Here is an 18,769-nt window from a genome sequence, read left to right as displayed (position 1 = left end):
AAGGCTACACTGTGGATGTCTCACAGTCTCCTTAGAAGTAATCTGTCTGAAGCTGAAATACCACCTTTCCTCTACATGTCTGTGAACAAACACTTCTCCTTGCTCCTCATTCTGCTACTCCTTTTGGTCTCTTCTAGAGCAAATTTAAGTTTCTGCTTTTCTTGCCAACATACATTTTGGTTATAATGAGATGGCAGTGGTTACTTCTCTGTTATTTTGTTTTTTTTTTTCCCTCTTTTATTTTTGTCCAGCTGTTGGCATTGTGAAAGAAAGGAGAGAAAACGTTGTAGTCTCCAGCCATCATCATACCCCTGACTGCTGCAGTAACCTGGAGGTTGTTTGGTACTGACCTTCCTTCTCCTTTGGTCAGTGTAATTCTTACCTGCTTTATGGCTCTACCACTTGTTATGTCTTGTGCATTTTTAAATTTAAATTGCATGTTCCCTGAGGCACAGATTATGAATAGACTTGTACTGTCTGTCTGTTTAAAAGAATACTAAGATGCAAGCAAATGAGAGGAAATCAGTTGTGGACTTTCCAGATTATAACATTTCTGCTAATTCCAAGCACTAAACACAAAAAATAATTTAAAAACAACAAACAAACAAACAAACAAAAAAACCAAAAAACAAAAACAAACAAACAAACAAAAAGCAACACAAAAAAAACCCAAGAAATTGGATTTGAAGGCAAAACAGGTCTGGATGAGTGACAGCAACATATTTAGCTTTGCTTGTGTGTGGCCATCTCTTACAAACCAGCCTGTAACAGACAACCAGACTATCCAGAGCCCAGCACCCAGTCCGTCTGTGGGGCTCTCTGCGGTTAGCCCTAAAGAGGGGCTCTGCCTTTTTGATGTGTGTGAGTGGTTGTGTAGGAGACCTGCCAGTTGAGATCACTGACCAGCTGGCAGGGAACCACTGAAGTGCTCACCAGTCACCCCTGGCAGAAATTGCAGAAATTACAGAATTTGGAGCTCCTTCAGTAGTTGGTTCTGAGTGTTCAGCCTTAGCAGTTGCATAGGGGAGGGAGTATGTTGCAACCTGTGTGTGTGCGTGTGTGGAGAATTTAAAGAACTACAGCTCAAGCTACAGGTTTGATCCTTAGATTTATACAGTGGGATGCTTTAGCACAGACTAACTTAGGCACTGTAAGAAGAACAGGTAGAGTGAAAAATTAGAAGGATGAAAAAATGTAAGCTACTTAAAGACTCATGAGCAGCAGAGGAAGCAATGAAAGCCTCCTATTATTGTATGTTGAATGATTTCCTCAGTTCTGGTGAAGAGCTTTCATTTTACAAGATTTGATTTTGCCAGCGCTGAGAGATCCAAAGAATTTGAAGGATGAAGTGCAGATCGTCAGTCTCTTCTGCAGTGAAAAATCTTTAATACACTTTATAGGGAGACCAAAGACCACTACTTATTTCCTTTTGTCTTTTGGAGGGAAGGTATGGTTTGTTCCAGATTCTTGAAAAATCCACGCAAAAGAAAGTCTCCATAAGGTGTGACTCACAGCTTTTACAGCATAGACAAATAAGGAACAGCTTGTGTTCTTGCTAAGGAGATTGTTAGGAGAGGCTGCAGAGCTCTCTTCTAGAGAACAACTCACTCTTGTACTTTGTTGTAATACTAGCAGGCCCTATCAAAGTGGAGATGAACACTGCATACATTTTTTCATAGCCAACATCACCACTAAATTTTAGGAAAGCTAACTCCAGCTCTTCTGGGAGTTAGTCAACACAACACCTTAGGAAACTTCTCATGAGCAAAGGAACAAAACAGAACTCCCAGATGTAGCAAGTCAGGAAAGGAAGGCAAGAGACTGGTGTGGCTGAACTGGGACCTGCTGGTCAAACTGGAGAGCAAGAAGAAAATACAGTGGAAAAGGGAGAGGTACTGTGGGAAGAGCATAACGAAGCTGCTAGGCTATGAAAGGATGAGATCAGGAAAGCCAAGGCCCAGCTTGATCTAAACTTGGCAAGGGATGCCAAGAACAACAAAGGCTTCTACAGGTAGCTTAACCAGAAAAGGAAAGTCCAGGAGGGTGTACCTCCCCAGTGAGTGACAGAGGCAGGCTGGTAACAAGAGAAAGAACACTGAGGTACTTAACTTTTTTGCCTCGAAACAGAATCACACACAGAATCACAGAATGACCCGGGTTGGAAGGGACCTCAAGGATCATGTAGTTCCAACCCCCCTGCCTAGCAGGGCCACCAAACATACACCTTTACTAGATCAGGTTGCCCAGAGCCCCGTCCAACCTGGTCTTGAACACCTCCAAGGACGGGGCATCCACAACCTCCCTGGGCAGCCTGTTCCAGGACCTAACCACTCTCCTAGTAAAGAACTTCCCCCTAACATCCAACCTAAATCTTCCCTCTTTTAACTTAAAACCATTTCCCCTAGTCCTGCTATTATCAGCCCTTTCGAAGAGTTTGCTCCCCTCCTGGGAGTAAGTTCCCTTCAGGTATTGAAAGGCTGCAATGAGGTCACCCCGCAGCCTTCTCTTCTCCAGGCTGAACAAACCCAACTCCCTCAGCCTGTCCTCATAGGGGAGGTGCTCCAGCCCCCTGATCATCTTCGTGGCCCTCCTCTGGACCCTCTCCAAAATCTCCATATCTTTTTTGTACTGAGGGCTCCACACCTGGACACAGTACTCCAGATGGGGCCTCACAAGAGCAGAGTAGAGAGGGACAATCACCTCCCTATCCCTGCTGACCACCCCTCTCCTGATGGAGCCCAGGATCCCATTTGCCTTCCGGGCTGCCAGAGCGCATTGCTGGCTCATGTTAAGTTTCTCATCTATTAGGACCCCTAGGTCTTTCTCTGCCGAGCTGCTCTCAAGGACAGCTCCTCCCAGCCTGTACAAGTGCCTGGGGTTCTTCCGGCCCAAGTGCAAAACCTTGCACTTTGCCGTGTTGAACCTCATTAGGTTCACCCAAGCCCAGCTTTCCAGCCTGTCAAGGTCCCTCTGAATGGCATCAGTTCCCTCCACCGTATCGACTGCACCACTCAGCTTGGTGTCATCAGCAAACTTGCTGAGGGTGCACTCCATTCCCTCATCGATGTCATTAATAAAGATGTTAAAGAGCACCGGTCCCAAGACAGACCCTTGAGGGACACCGCTCGTTACCGGCCTCCACCTGGACATAGAGCCATTGACCACCACCCTCTGTCTGCAGCCTTTCAACCAATTGCTTATCCATCTAGTTGTCCACCCATCAAATCCACTTCCCTCCAATTTGGAGATGAGGATGTGATGGGGGACCATGTCAAAGGCCTTGCTCAGGTCCAGGTAAATGACATCAGTCGCCTTCCCTTCGTCCACCAAGGCCGTCACTCCATCATAGAAGGCCACAAGATTAGTTAAGCATGACCTTCCCCTGGTGAAGCCGTGCTGGCTGTCTAGGATCACGTGCTCGTTCTTTATGTGATCAAGCATGTTGTCCAGGAGGATCTGTTCCATAATCTTCCCAGGCACGGAGGTGAGACTCACCGGCCTGTAGTTACCCGGGTCCTCCTTGCTCCCCTTCTTGTAAATGGGAGTGACGTCACCCTTCCTCCAATCATCCGGGACCTCACCTGACAGCCACGACTTCTCAAATATGATGGAGAGCGGCTCAGCAACCACCTCAGCCAGCTCCTTCAGGACTCTGGGATGCACGCCATCTGGCCCCATAGACTTATACTCATTCAGTCTAAGGAGGCAATCTCGGACTTGCTCTACCCTTACAGTGGGGAGGGATTTACCTCCTTGGTCCCCACATAGAGGTATGGGGGTGCAAGACTTAGGGATGTGAAAAAGACCAGAATCCTGGCCACCAGTAAAGACTGAGGTGAAGAACTCATTCAGCACCTCAGCTTTCTCTTCATCTGTTGAAGCCATTTCTCCTTTTAAATTTACCAAAGTAGGTATGTCCGTTTTGGCCTGTCTCTTCTGGCCAATGTACCTGTAGAAGGTTTTCTTATTGTTTTTCACGTCCCTCGCCAAGTTCAGTTCTGCCTGCGCCTTGGCTTTCCTGATCCCACGTCTGCAAGTCCGGACGGCATCCCTGTATTCTTCCCGAGTGACACAGCCTTGTTTCCAGAGCTTGTACACCCCTTTCTTCACCCTCAGTTCTCTCAGCAGGTCCTTGCTGAGCCATGCCGGTTTTCCACCTCTCCTGCCCACTTTCTTAATCAGGGGAATGGAGATCTCTTGTGCTGCCAGGAGGGCATCCTTGAAGAGCAGCCAGCTCTCCTCAACGTCCTTGTCTTTGAGGGCAGCGCGCCAGGGGATCTTGGCCAGCATTCCATTGAGTAGCTTGAAGTCTGCTCTTCTAAAGTTCAGCGTCCTGGTCCTGCTCTTTGCCAGGCCCACATCACTTGAGATCACAAACTCAATCAGGGCATGATCGCTGGAGCCCAGGCATCCTCCAACCTTGACGCCTCTGATGATCTCCTCAGCGTTGGTGAGCAGCAGGGCTCCTGGAGCACTGAAACAAGTGCTCCTGGAAGCTATATTAAGGTACATGGGAGGCAGGGAGGCGATACAGGAGAACCAGCGTGACTTCAACAAGGGCAAATCCTGCTTGACCAACCTGGTGGCCTTTTATGATGGTGTAACTGCATCAGTGGACCAGAGACAAGCCTCTGCCGTGATCTATCTGAACTTCAGTAAGGCCTTTGACACAATACCAAACATCCTTCTCTGCAAGTTGGAAAGATATGGATAGATGGACTGTTTAATGAACAAAGAACTGGCTGCAGGATCAAGTCCAGAGAATGGTGATCAGTGGCTCAGCATCTGGATGGTGATAAGTGATGAGTGGTGTCCTTCAGGGGTCAGTGCTGGAATCAGTACTCATTAAAGAGTATCATCTTCATCAGTGACACTGATGATGGAGTTGAGTGCGCCCTCAGCGAGTTTGCTGATGACACCAAGTTGTGGAGTACAGTTGACACATCAGAGGGATGGGATGCCATCCAGAGGGACCTTGACAGGCTGAGCAGTGGGCCCATGTGACCCTCATGAGGTTCAAAAAGTCCAAATGTGAGGTCTTGCACCTTGATGGAGGCCATATCCACTACCAATACAAACTGGGGGATGAAAGGATTGAGAGCAGCCTTGCAGAAAAAGACCTGGATGTATTGGTGGATGGGAAGTCTGACATGAGCCGGCAATCTGCCCTTGCAGCCCTGAAAGCCAACAGTATCCTGGGCTGCATCAAAAGCAGCATGGGCGGCAGGGCGAGGGAGGGGATCTGCCCCTCTGCTCGGTGCTGTGAGACCTCAGCTGGAGCACTGCATCCAGATGTGGAGTGCTTAGTACAGGAGAGATGTGGTGCTGTTGGAGAGTGTCCAGAGGAGGGCCACAGGAATGATTCAAGAGGTGGGACACCTCTCCTATGAGGACAAGCTGAGGGAGCTGAGGCTGTTCAGTCTGTGGAAGGGAAGGCTCCAGGAAAAACTAATGGCAGCTCTTCAGTATCTGAAGGGGAGATACAGGAAAGGAGGCAGACTCTTTAGCAGGGTCTGCTGTGATAGAACAAGGGGAAATGCTTTCAAGCATGAAGAGGTTAGATATAAGGGAGAAGTGAGGGTGGTGAGGCACTGGCACAGGTTGCCCAGTGTTGTGGTTGATGCCCTATCCCCAGGGACTTTCAGGATGAGGCTGGATCAGGCCCTGCACAACCTGGTCTAGTTGTGGTGTCCCTGTGCATTGCAGGAGGTTTGGACTAGATGACCTTTAAAGGTCCCTTCTAACTAAATCTAAGTATTCAGTGACTGTAGCACACAGAGCCACATTTTCCCCTTGCCTCACTTTTCAGTGTTGGAGAAATCAGCTTGTGTTTTGCTTAGAAGAAATACAGTGGAGATTATGAAATATCTGGGTTTCAGTGCAGCTTTTGTGTGGTTATACATCAGTTTCTGTGGAGGTGCGGCCTCTCCTGGCAGTTGCTGGGGGGCTTTGCAGAGTGGATGGAGGAGCACCATACAGCACAGCACCATCTTCCTGCAGGGTAGCTAGAAGTCAGGTTTGTAGAGTGAATGGGTTGACAGGAAATACAGGATACCTCTCATAAATGGCAGAATGAACTCTTGGCATGCTGCTGTTACTGGAAGCTCTGCACTGACTGACCAGGGTCCAGGGTTTGACAGTCCCATTTGAAGCAAACATAAGGGCAAAACCCAACTGACAAAACATGCCAGACAACCCTCTTAAATTGTTCAGTCTCTACTACAAACTAACTGATGTAGTCAGCCAAACTCCTTCTCTAAGGGGAATGGAAGTTCTGACTGAAAGCAGTGATACCACGTTTCAAGACAATAAAATTGACTATTGTATATCCCTATTGTACAGGAGACCAATCTGTTGCTGCATGAGCAAGCGTCCTTTTGATGCAAGGAAAAAAAAAATCAGCTTTGCATGCTGACTCACTCGTAAGCACAAAGGAAAACTTCGTCCTCAGGCTCTGGAACTTTCTGATGCTCTGGTTAATTAATAATTCCTGTATTTGCCATCAAGGGTACTGAGGTTATCGCATGAGAAAAGTCATCTCCTAAAAGTGGAAAGGCAAGCACTTTAAACACACACTGCAGGATGAGTTACTACTGAAGGGTCTGTTTACCATCTTTGCTACCATCGTATTTTGTGTTATGTAGTAAACTTCTGTCCTTTAACTCAGCTGTGCCTCTGATGTTGAAGAGAACAGAAACTTGCACAGGGCTCAGCTCGTGTTGACTGTTATTTCCCGATGATCTACAACAATGGTTATTCGGTAACAGCTGGGCCATGTCTTCTTTAGACAAAGCCACTGTGGGGCTGAAACCTCCCATTGCTGAAGCATAACCGTTGCCTGGGTAACGGTTAACTAGCACGTGTTTTATTGTTTCAGACTGCTTTCCTGGGGTATTTGCAGGTGGTAGAAGATGCTTTCTTAAAGAGGGGTCATAACCTCATGAACTTTCAGATGTCGCAACAAATTGGGGGACAAAAACATTTTTTTTTTCTTTCAAATGGATTAAGTAAATCTTATTATATAGCCTTTACCAGACAGATGTAACTCACAGTTTGATTTTTAGCATTATTTCTGGATGCTGATACAAGCTTTTCTGCTGTCCATTTTTGCTTTTTTTCAGGCTTTTGAACAATGATCGTGTTACAGTAAGATTTCAAATAAGCACAATGAGAACACACAGGCAGTACGATTAGTGTGACTTTCTTTTGTCCTGGATTTATTTTAGCTGTGGCTTATTTGCTTGTATGCATTTCTTCTGAATACAGTATTTCAGAGATTTACCTTAAAACTGCACACGGGCCTGCCAGAAATCTCAGGCTGGTGTGATAGATCTCAGGATAATTGCAAACTATCTGTGAGCATATTAGTGATGGTGGTTCATTAAAAGAATCACTTGGAACTTTAAGTTGGGTGTTAAAGAAGTGCACTTCTGATGCAGACGTGTGCTGTATGTGCAGAGCATGCTGTATGATTGCATATATATCAGTAAGTAGGGAAGAAGAATTTTGTAAATAGGAATTATATCCTCATTTTTTCCTATACCAAAATTAAAAGTGCCTTTAAAATGTGCTTACTGCATTCATCCAAAAAAATGTTCTGTGGTACACAGCAGTGTTTCGTGTTACAGAGTTGTTTGCTAAGAGGAGACGGTCCCAGGACAAAAGAAGGACAAGAAGTAACATGTGACAGAGAATAAAAGTGTGGTTAGGTTTTAATATGTTCAGCAAAATCCACTCATCCTCTAGTGGGATGAAGAGAGAGCTCCCTCTCCTGTCTGATTTATAAAATTTATAGGAGCTGTTTGCGTATTTACTTTGATGAAGGTATAAATAAAAATAATGTTTAAATGAAATCCCATGATGCCGGTAATAAGAAGCTTGCAGAGACTGAGCAGCAAGTAAATCCACCTCTGTGGGCTTTTTTCTGGGAGGGGGAGACTGCCTGCAGCTGCTCTGTGGGGTCAGGGTTCGGACAGCCGCTCTGCAGCAGCGGCCCCGCTGTGTGCAGGGTGGGATGGGACTTCCCCAGCTTGAGTACGAGGACAAGGAGGACCTGGTTTTAGTGACAGCGGCTCTGAGCCTGGTGGGCAGGCTCTTGCCCTCTGGCCATGGTTTATAATTTATTTCTTGATCTATTTTTGGGTATCTGGAGAACTAGGGGAGCAGTCAAGGCCTTCCTTCATGGGATTTATTTCACGTCTCACTCTGTAGATAGTTTGATCAAAGCTGCTGAAATGACCGAGGCCAGCATGCCTGCTTGCCCTTGTTGGATGCTCAGCTCTGCCCTGGGCAGATGTAGGGTCAGAGCAGAGAAAGTTCTGCTGCTCATGGCCCAGAGGTTCCCAAAGACTGGCAACAGATCCTTAGGAGCAAGGATCTCTGCTTGTTCTCTCTCTGTTCCACATCAGTTCTTGGCTACCGCTGCTTACTTAGGTTTGGGTTTCTCAGTCCTTTTGGTGAACATCTTGTGCCAGTGAGAATCAGTCATCACTAGCTCATGTGAATGTCCATGGGACTAAGCTAAGGCAAATTTGGTGAGTAACCAAAGGATTGTGGTCAGTGTAACAATTTGTTCCACGTTCCTCTTAAAAAATAATAGTAATAAAAAAGGTCCTGGCAGGCTCAAGGAGGGGAGTTCCTCTCCTTTGGCAGGCGTCTCCCTGCCATGACCCCACATGCTTTGGTAAGTCCCTCTGTGGGACCTGCCTTGGATGGGGAAAGGGCAAGAGAACAGCTCCTGGCTCAGGGCAGCTTGTGCTTAGCAGAGCAGCAGGACACAGCCTGAGAGTCCTGCTGAGTACAGAGGGGAGATCGCCTGTTCCCTGAGGTCCTTGAGTTTGTGCTGAGTGAGGGGATGGGAACACAGCTTCTGCGAAGATACACCTTCTGTGCCCTGTAGTGATGGCCGAGAAAAGGCTCGTTTTTGTGTGTGTGTCTTTCAGAAAAATATTGCACAAGGATGTCCTTCACTTGGGGTCACGGCCTAATTATGTGAGAGCTAAAGAGAACTGAGGTTTTGGACAGATCATGTATTTTCTTATGATCTCTACATAATTTGTTGGAGGTTTGAATTGGGGAATGGAATCTGAGATCAGATGGGGTGAAAAGCAACAGGTTGTATGCTCAGCTGAAATAATTTAGCCTTCAAATAAATTAACTGCATTTCAGGCCAGATTTTTTGCCTTAGATGAAAAAGAATGAAAGAAATATCTTCATTGCTCACTGCTATACTCAGAGCAAGTTTTGAATATGGAAACCAGGTAAAACATTCTCAAACACGGGCTGCCTCTACAAAGCTCCCTAAGCTCTATTCTCTAGGAACATCACATTGGTTTTAGCTTAAACATAATGTGATATTAATTCATAAGTAATTCTAATGAGAGAATTGTTGAACACACGCTTGTATTTTTGGGCAGCAGCTTGACCAGAGTTACCACGCTGTGTGCAGCCACGCTGCTTGGCATGCCTGGCACTGCCACCATCAGTTCCTGCTCCTTGCCAACTTAGTACCAAACTAGTCTTTCATAAAGCAACTCTGAATCTGGGCATAGCGATGAATCCACATTGAATTAATTATGTTCTGTAAACTCACTGTGCTAATTTCATTTTTCACAGCCCCAAATAAAAAGCAAATGAGGCAATGACAGCAGCTTGAGTGCTGGCAATAAAAAGGTTGCATTTTGCTGTGCAATTACTTTCTCATTAATTCTATCTGTTGAAGAGCAGCTGCTAACTGTTGGTACCACTTTACTTTATGACTAAAACAATGCTTTTGTTAAACAAATTAACTGGCGTTATTTTGCAGAGGAAAAAGAATAATTCCAGTGCTGTAGAGATGATTAATAACAGTGCCTGCCACCTATCCACGGTAACACCACGTGCAGCAGCGACCACCCTGGCCCCAAAATTAAAAGTCCAGACTTACCAGTGAACAGGAGTACAAGCTGTTAACCTCTTATTTGCACTTCTCCGGACTTCAGATTGCCTTCAGGTCTGCTCACTAACGTTTGTAGCCATATCAGACACTTCTGTGCTGCGATAAATGCTGACTGGCGTGAGCTTGGAAATGACTTAAAAAGAAAAGCCTGGTAAGCACTGCCTTGTGCTCTGACCCTCCTGCCTTTGCTTGCATTTTGCCACACCGCTTTGCTAAAGCAGTCCTCAGACTGGGACAAGAATTTAAGAGAGAATGAACTGCGAGAGAAGGAGAACGAAGAAGAGTCCTGCCCTTGCTCCCTGCTTTACTCGGAGGTCCCTGCAGCCCCTGGCTGGCCGTGCTGCCGGCTGCTCCCAGCAGGGCAGCTTCCCACTGCTTCTTAAATAGAAAAGCATGCATCTGCTCCTCAGAAGTTTCGGAAGCATCAGAAAGATAGCTGAGAATTACATGTAAAATGCAAGTTTTCTATAGGAAACAGCCTGGCAGTCCACACTTTGTTACTCACTTGATAAGCAGAGTCTTTTTGACAGTCCTAACCTTCTAAACTATAGGTCCTGCTGAGCCCAGCATGAGTCAAACGCTGGGTACCATCTGTCAGAGCTTTGCTGTTTGTTTTTTTTTCCTCTCCTCTTTTACTACAATCTGCTGAGAGGGGTGCAGAATAGAAGTTGCTTTTCTGCACTTAAATGAGAAACTCAATCAGGAGCCTTAAAGAAATCCTGCTGTTCCCAAATAACTCTGTGGACTCTGGGCAGGAGAACAAATCATTTTGTATTCTCCAAAAGCAAGTATATAACGTGCCTCAGGGAGTGGGAAAGAATTTGAAGCCCAAAGCTGAAAAGATGGGGCTGAACAAGATGAAGCCAGATGAACTGTGGGATAACACGAGTGTTGAAGGGATGCACAGCTTGGAGGTTTCAGCTGTTCCCCCGAAGAAACACTCTCTGAGGATATTCCAAATTTCTCACTGATGGACGTTTAATAAGAAGAGCTGTCTGGGAAGAAATGGCCCCCTGCTGCATCATAAAAGAACGACCAAAGGGACATTTTTATGTCTCATTAGTTTATATTCAGCCCTAAATTGGCACCTGCTCTGAATTCGGTCCAAGTTTGCCAGGACTTTGGAGATCCAAACGAATGTTTCTTTAACATGTTGCTGACAATTCATCAAGACAGAGGGGTCTGTGTGTGATTAAAGACACACTGACACACATGGAAATAGCAATATAATGGAAGAAAGGTCTTGTCTTGCCAGTGCTGAGGGCCGTGCAAGACGCTGTTTCTCTAAATGTGGTTGCCACGTACGCGTGGTGTGGGCAGGCATTTCCACCTCTTACCTGCACAAATCACCATTTCGGAATCAAGCTCCTAAGAACCCAAGTGACTGTGTGTAGTTGGGAGAAAAAAGCAGGAAATCGTTTTGTGTTGTCAGTGCCTGAGCTGGCTGCGTGACAGCACGTGTACTGGGAGCAGACACAGAGCAGTGCCAATGTGTTAGCTCTGTACTGGTGGCACAGCCCTGCATGGCATAGCCTTACATGATGGGGACACGTGGTAGCTTTACTTCCACTGCCTGAGGAGCCAAAGGACCTGGCAGTGTATGCCCAGCTGGCCAGCTGGGCTGGCAGTGCTCGGATCATGCCGTATAAAGTGGTGTGTAATCCTGCATGGACTGTTGAGCAAGGTCTGAATTTTAGAAGGCACCAACTCTTCCACGTCTTAGACAGCGTGCCTGGATTTTCTTTTGCAATATTGTATTATTACCACACATACCTCTACTGACTAACATCACATTCTTTCAACTTGCATTTATTTAGCAGAAGAGACGCATAGCTTACTGTAGCACAGATGAGAAAGCTCTAACACGATTTTATTGTCCCCTTACTGTTTCTTTTAGCTACAGCTATCCAATATTGTCATTTTAAAAGGTCAGCAGTGTGATTTTAATGAGCATTTGATTCAGACCTCGTTGCAGTTTTATATTCGTGCAGTTGTGCTTAATACCTTAGCAAATACATTGGCTGGTGGATCAGAAAGATGCATCATGCTTGTGCTCATTTTGTCTTGTTTTGTGCTGGAAGGTATTAAAATGCCTACTGGGGACCAGAGCAGGTAGCCTGCATTGAGAGGTTACATAAAAAATGCAACTTTAAGGGCATGTGCACAGGTAATTGCACCTGTAGGTGCTGTTGGCTTTGGATGCCAATGGTTCCATTTGATTTGAATGAGAGCACATGGGAATGTCACGACTTGTTTGGTAAGTACTGGAGACTGTTGTGGGTGTATGGAAAACACCGCTTTTTAGAGGTTCCTTAAGACACAATGACCTGCCTGGCTTAGAACTGTGGCAATGCAAGGAACAAAGCAAAGCTGAATGCCTTTGTCCTTAGAGTGGCGAGCGCTGAGTGTTAAGGAGCCTCTCCTGGGGGCTTGCGGGGACAGGACCCGTGCAAAGCAGAAAGGAGAGGGATGGGAGAGAACGGGATACAAATGGTCAACAACGTGTCACCACAAATGGCCCGTCACAGGTGATGCTTTCCATTAGAATGGCTGTTATTAAGTCACTGCTAAGCAGTATTTTTCGCAAGTGATACGGTGCAAAGCATGTGTTTTCCTGTTATGTCACACTGCTGTCTAAGCACGGTGGTGCTGTGACTGCAGCATGACTGGATGGCAACTTATTTACTTTTATGTATTTCATTTTGCTGTGCCTCCATCAAATGTACTATATGCTGGATTTTGCATCTAATCACAAAAGCACTTTAGGCTGTGTCTCTTCCAGCCTTACTAGCTGTCTAACTATGTAACAGTATAATGTCAGATAAGCATAGGATCTGCTTCTAAATCTGCATTGTGAGAGAAGAGAGGCCCCTCCAAGTCGTGGCAATTCAGAGGTGGGAAGCAGAGCCGTGGCTCTCCCTCCCTGCTCACCACGGCAGCAGCGAGCTGCAGCACCTGCTCCGTGCTGCTCCTGCTGCTTTGTGCTGCTCGGAGCTGCTGCTGCTCGGAGCTGCTGCTGGGGTCCCGCGGGAGGTCGGGGGCTTGCTAATGGAACAGGAGGAGCTGGGAGGCACAGGATGTGCCCTGTCACAGCAGTTCGAACTCTCGTCTTAACGTGACCACGGTTACAGGGTCAAATCACATTTGTTTGGTATAATTAGGAAAACTGCACGAGAATTAATTGTACTTCAGGCTGCATTTGTGCAATGTGTGCTTTTCTGGTTAAGCTACTATACTGTGAGACTTATGACATTGTTCAGTTTGTAAAAACTGGTGTCAGAATTTTGAGGCATTAAAACCACTACAGCAGTCAGTCAGGGCTATCAAGTTCTTTGTGGGTATTTAGTAGATGGGATTTGCTTTAAGAAGCTAACATTCATGCTCCACCAGGATTACTAGAAGGCACATAACACATGCTGTTAGCTTTCCTCTCTGGGCAGACCAAGGAGACTTAAGTAGTTACGTCAAACAGTGGCATGTATTGGTTAAAAGAACATAGTGCAAAGCAGATTATTTCATGGCAGATCTCAAGTGATGTAAATAATATCGAGTCTTTAAAATTAGCGAGTAGATGAGATTTTCAAAACGGCTTGCTCTGTCTTTTGTTATGTGAGAAAACTTTCTGTGCCACTATTGATATGTTATGAACTTTCTGTCTCAAACGATGGGCCCGACAGCATCAGTCTGGGCGTCACAGAGCGAGTCAGTCTACAAAGAAAAGGCTCATGTGCTTCTTGTGGAAATGCAGGCTCCAGGGAAACCAGGTGTGCACAGCTGAGGAGCGCAAATAGCAGCAGCAAGTGAGGTACTAGATGGTTAAGGGTGCTGAAGCATTCATTTATATGCTTTTGATGTCATGTAGCCCAATAAACAAAATTAGCAGAGTGTGTTGAAATCAAAAGCAGAGCTGAACTGTAAGAAGGGGTTCAGAGGTAGCCCTTTGGGCTCTCATCCTAATGGGCTTTCTTTGATAGCGACCTGTACTTAATCGCATTGGAGGAAACCTAAAAAGATCTTTCTCTCTTTCTTTGTAGGCCTGTCAGAGTGTGATCTTCACGCTAGCCAGAAATCCGTGGACCATAACATGGGTGTCTTTACAATCACAGCAACAAAAGAGCAGAGGTAATGTTGGACTTTATGTTTTCCTGTACCCTGGGGTGCAGAAGGCAGTGAAGCATAGCTGTAATTTTTCAGTGGAGGGAAGCATTACCGGGGGCTCTCATGTCCTGCTAGCCCCTAGGCTGCCAGTGTTGAACGCTTTCCTTTCCTAGGTGTCACGAACAAAGGAAGGTCCATGCAGTAGTCACAGAGTTTGTCGTGTTTCCCTGAAGGGTGGTGCAGCTTGTCACACAGATTCCATTAGGTTCCAGTGTATAGATTCGCATCAGTCTTTTTTTTTCCAACTTCCCAAAGAGGAGTGGTGTTGGAGATGATGGCTGTGGAAATAAAAGTGGATTGGGGCAGCTTCCAGGTGCCGGAGTTGTGGAAGAATGGGGCTGGAAGTCACCAGAATGTTTGCAGACATGCTATAAGCCCTGAGGAGTCGCAGAAGGGTAGGATGTCAGTTCGTGTCCCTTTGTGCTGTTCATGTGTATTCTGAGGACGTCAGCTGATTTCATCACCAGAAATACTGCCTTAACATCTGTTGGAATTATTTTACCACTGTTTCCTTTGCCATATTGGACAGATCCATTTAGTGATTATTATTTATTACCATTATCTGTGTTGTAGAAATCTCTCAGGCTACTCTCTAAATTTTAAATACTCCAGGAAAAGAAAATCTCACCTGAGTCACGTCCCATAGCCATTAATTTTAGTGGCATAACTGCCATTGATTGATGGAGCCTTGAGGCCTCGTGCTGTATGTATCAAATGATGCCTTTAGAAGACACTAAGTGGAAATATCTTCTGTTTGTTTTTTTTTTTCTTTTTGCAAAAATACAGTTACATACTTTTCTCTTCCTAAAGCTAAAATCACACTTCAAATGTGATTAGGAAACTGGTTAATTTTTGTTTAAATATTAAAACCAATTAAAAAAAAATCCATTCAAATTACAGTCTGCATAAGACCCAGCAGATATTTCTGAAGCGCACTAAGACAAGAGAGTTTATCTCCATCTGTAAAATCATTTAATGAGTAGCCATCAGAACCTTAAAATTTGCTGTCAGAGGAAAACATGTTTTCATGGCATTTATAAAGCTTGCAAAACAGGCATTTGCCGTGTAATGTATTTCTATGCTATGTGCATCCCTTAGGTCAGCATGCTGTTTGGGATTATGCGCTTTCTCTACATTTTTCATGTCAGATGACACGGGATTGCTGTTAGAGCTATGGGGTAATCAAATTTACGTATGAATTTAGTCCGATATCTGCCTTGCAGTCTGATACAAATGACAAACGTCCAATTTGGCACAAGTAAAATTACTGACCTTTCAAACGTTCATTTGGCTTCAAGTGTCCAGTGGGATCAATATAGATGTTGCTGTCTCTATTTTATACCACTAACTAATGCTTTGTTTTATTTTGAGTTCCTCAGACCTTCCCATAATGCTGGTAGATATTTTTCTTTATCTATGAGAAGCTATTGATTCCTGATAGACTTTACATGTTTTTTTCATTTTTAGTTCTGTAAGTGTCATAGTCCTCGTTGAAAAGTCTGACTTTTATTCCAAGATATCCTTAATTAAATAACGGTAAGCTGATTTTCTCAGCACGTAGGCTGTAAATTTTGTATTCTTCCCTGTAAAGGTCTGAAAAAATGGAGTTGCCTAAGGGAAGAGTTCTTTGGGTGGTCTCTTTCCAATGGCCTCCTCACTTTGTTCCCATGAATAAAGTGAAAATAGGAACTCATTCTACCTCACTAGAGAATAAGAGCCAGCCTCTGGCCACAGTCTTCAATAAGCAGTTCCAAGTGACATATTTGGCATTTATCTGCTCTATGTTGGAATGTTATGAGTAAGATGAAAGGGAAATTTCAACAAAATCAGTCATCTCATCTAAAGGTAGCCACAAAATGGGGTGGGGGAGTTTTAGCAGCAAAATCTGCTTCATAATCTGCTTCATAGGACTTTTACTGTAATCCAGCGAATATTGTATTGAGTGGGGTGGGTTATAGGAAATAGAGAGTATCTCCTGCAGGATTCTCTAAGTCCCCCCCTTCATACCCAGTAGTATTTTGACCTGACGATGCTCTTATCCAAATTTCCCAATTTCAGTTGTCAGTGGTACGTCCTCAATTTCCAACTTGCATTTTGATTTGAATGGCCAGTAAGTGACAGGAAGCGGGTTCCCCAGTAAAAGGACTAACATAAAATGCTGCTTCCAGCAGACAGGAGTGCTGAGCAAAAGGGTGGCAGCGTCATCTGCTATAGAAACACCAAATAGAATCTCCCTCCTCTCAGATGAGCACATATCTGGCAAAGATGCTAGTTTCTGTGTCTGACCTTCCACAAGCACTAATGTATTCTGTGGGGCAGATTTTAGGCTGATACACATCGTTCTAATTCCGTAACAACATCTCTGACATTACAGACCACCTGAACATCACGTCGTTTTTTGTCTAACACAACGGTTTCCTAAAAATCTCTTACGTAAAGCAGTATGTTTTCAACAGACACTGTTTAATAAAAGCCCAGCATTAAGATTAAGGTTGAAAGGAGAAAATCTGGAAAGAGAGACAGAGAGAAAGCACATGCCCTGTCCAGCAGTTGACTAACACATCAGATTAGAAATAGTAGGAAGATTGTGCTCTTACCTGTCTTCTATAAACCCAGTGTTTTTCCTGGTGTTAACAGAGCTAAATCCTTTCTTAGTTTGTTTTTATATTTTTTTTAATTTTTTTTTTCCTATTTCCATAATCTCTGATGCCCACTTTCACTACTGTGAGTCCGCGGGCACTACTTTGCTATTAGCAGCTCAGTTACCTGCTAGAACACATGATGTACCAGAGCAAAATAACGGGAGCGAGTTATTAACGCTTCAAGGTTGACCCGCCCTTTATCCCAGAATTCACTCGGTGTCTTCTTATTGATCTGACTCATGCAGCTTTTTGTCACCTGGGAATTAACAATTCAATGTTTTATTTGACCATTTATCTCTTTAGCAAAATTGTTGCAATCTGTTGACCTTTTAAAATGTTTATGACAAGGTGTTTGCAGTTAATTGTGCTCATAAAAGAGAAAAGCGCAGATCAGGTCTAATATGTGCTAAGAGCTAACCAAGGCTTCCTTACAAAAACAAACTATGGTATAATGCGATCGTTTAATTTATTTGCAATATAATTAGAAGAAATAAAGATTTCCAATAGTGGGAGGACTGTTACTAGGGAGAGCAGCATTTGTCTGAGGACCACAAAACATCACCCCTGTATACTGCTTTCCTACTTTGTGGGGGAATGATCATCTGAGGGTAGGAATTATCTACAAGTAGAATTGCTGATGAAAACTGCAATTTATAAGTAGCTGTGCATGTGTTTTCTGTAGCATAATATTGTTGCTTGCTGGGGAAACACCCACATTTGCATTACCTGAGCAGTAATTTTGCTGCTGCCATGTGCCATTTCAACTTCTACAATGACAACATTGTGTTACTTGGGGCTGAGATTGGCAGGTCCAGCCTGTCATGTTTGGTACTGCAGCATCTCCTTCTGGTAATGATGCTCTTGAGGTACCCTAACCTTCCGGCCAGCTGCTCTATCCCACACCGCAGCCCTTACCTGAGGCACCACTGCCTCCAGCTCTGCTCTGTCTCACTCCTGCACGGCTTCCTGCAGCCGTCCTGATTTGCCCACAGCTGTGGACAGGGAATGCTCTCTGGGCTCTCCTTTCCCTCCAAAAGGTGCCACTGCAGGCAGGTGAGGGAAGGTCCTGAGCACACAGTGGCAGGGCTGCAGCTGTATGGCTCCAGTGTGGTGCTGCAGATGTGGCCTGGGGATGCTATTAGCATTTCAACTGCTAGGGTCAGTGCAGCCCCGTCAACCTGCTCTCAGCCTCAGAAGAGGCTGTCTTACTCCGTTTGACAGCACGTAGGCACCGCAGTGAATTGCTAACCTGGTATAAATCTGCATCCTGCTGGTAGATCCGATGAGGTCCCCCGACTTTCCTTGGCTGCTGCCTCTACCTGGTGTGTCTGAATGTGGCAGCCTGGAAAGGGCCGCACTCACAGAGCACTACTGTTGTGGCACACACTGGGACAGACGTGAGCCCAGTGGCACAGCTACATGGCATTTATCAATACAGGACAATAAGCTCACCAACACTAACAGTATGAAAATAAAACCAGTCGCTCAGGAATCCTTGAATGTTTTTTTGACCTAGTAAAACATTTTTTGGTGTGTTTGTGAGTGACTAAAAGTGTATTTCTGCCACGCATGCGCTGCTGCCCTCATTTTGTTCGTGTAGAATGCAGCTTTGTGGCTTCTCCAGCTGTGTATTTCCCACAGCTACCCGAGCACATGGCCGTGTACTTTCCTGTAATTTTCAAGGCCTCCCTTTAAATGATAAGGCCTGAGGTGCTTGGCTTATTCACATCTGCTGCTTTCCTGGAGGTCAATCAAACAGTTCTTCATTCAAGAAGTAATGGGGTTTTACAAAGGAAAACAATTATTTCACTTGAAATCTATTGATCTGGTTTCTGTGGTCCGTGCGGTGTTTTGGGTGCAGAACAGTTGCTTGAAACAATTTGAGATCAATTCAAGTGTAACTGAATCAATAGAAAACCATAACTGAAATGCACTACTCTTGTTTTTTGTAAGAATGTATTTTTTTTGCTACCCACACTAATATGAGAATACTAAGTGTGATCAGAACGGAAGGGAAGAATGAGAAGCCCTC

General features: G+C 44.9%; 1 protein-coding gene across 1 annotated transcript in view; it reads left to right on the top strand.

Moving 5' to 3' along the window:
* Nucleotides 1-18,769, top strand: part of LOC140249951 (uncharacterized) — an 83,423-nt gene that overhangs the window by 29,009 nt on the left and 35,645 nt on the right. Inside the window, exon 3 of the mRNA XM_072332228.1 lies at nucleotides 13,972-14,059. Coding sequence (XP_072188329.1) covers nucleotides 13,972-14,059 — 88 coding nt within the window. The remainder of the gene's footprint in view (nucleotides 1-13,971; nucleotides 14,060-18,769) is intronic.

The sequence above is a fragment of the Excalfactoria chinensis genome, chromosome 3 (assembly GCF_039878825.1).
Source record: "Excalfactoria chinensis isolate bCotChi1 chromosome 3, bCotChi1.hap2, whole genome shotgun sequence".
NCBI lineage: Eukaryota > Metazoa > Chordata > Aves > Galliformes > Phasianidae > Excalfactoria > Excalfactoria chinensis.
This window is presented reverse-complemented; position numbering and strand designations above follow the sequence as displayed.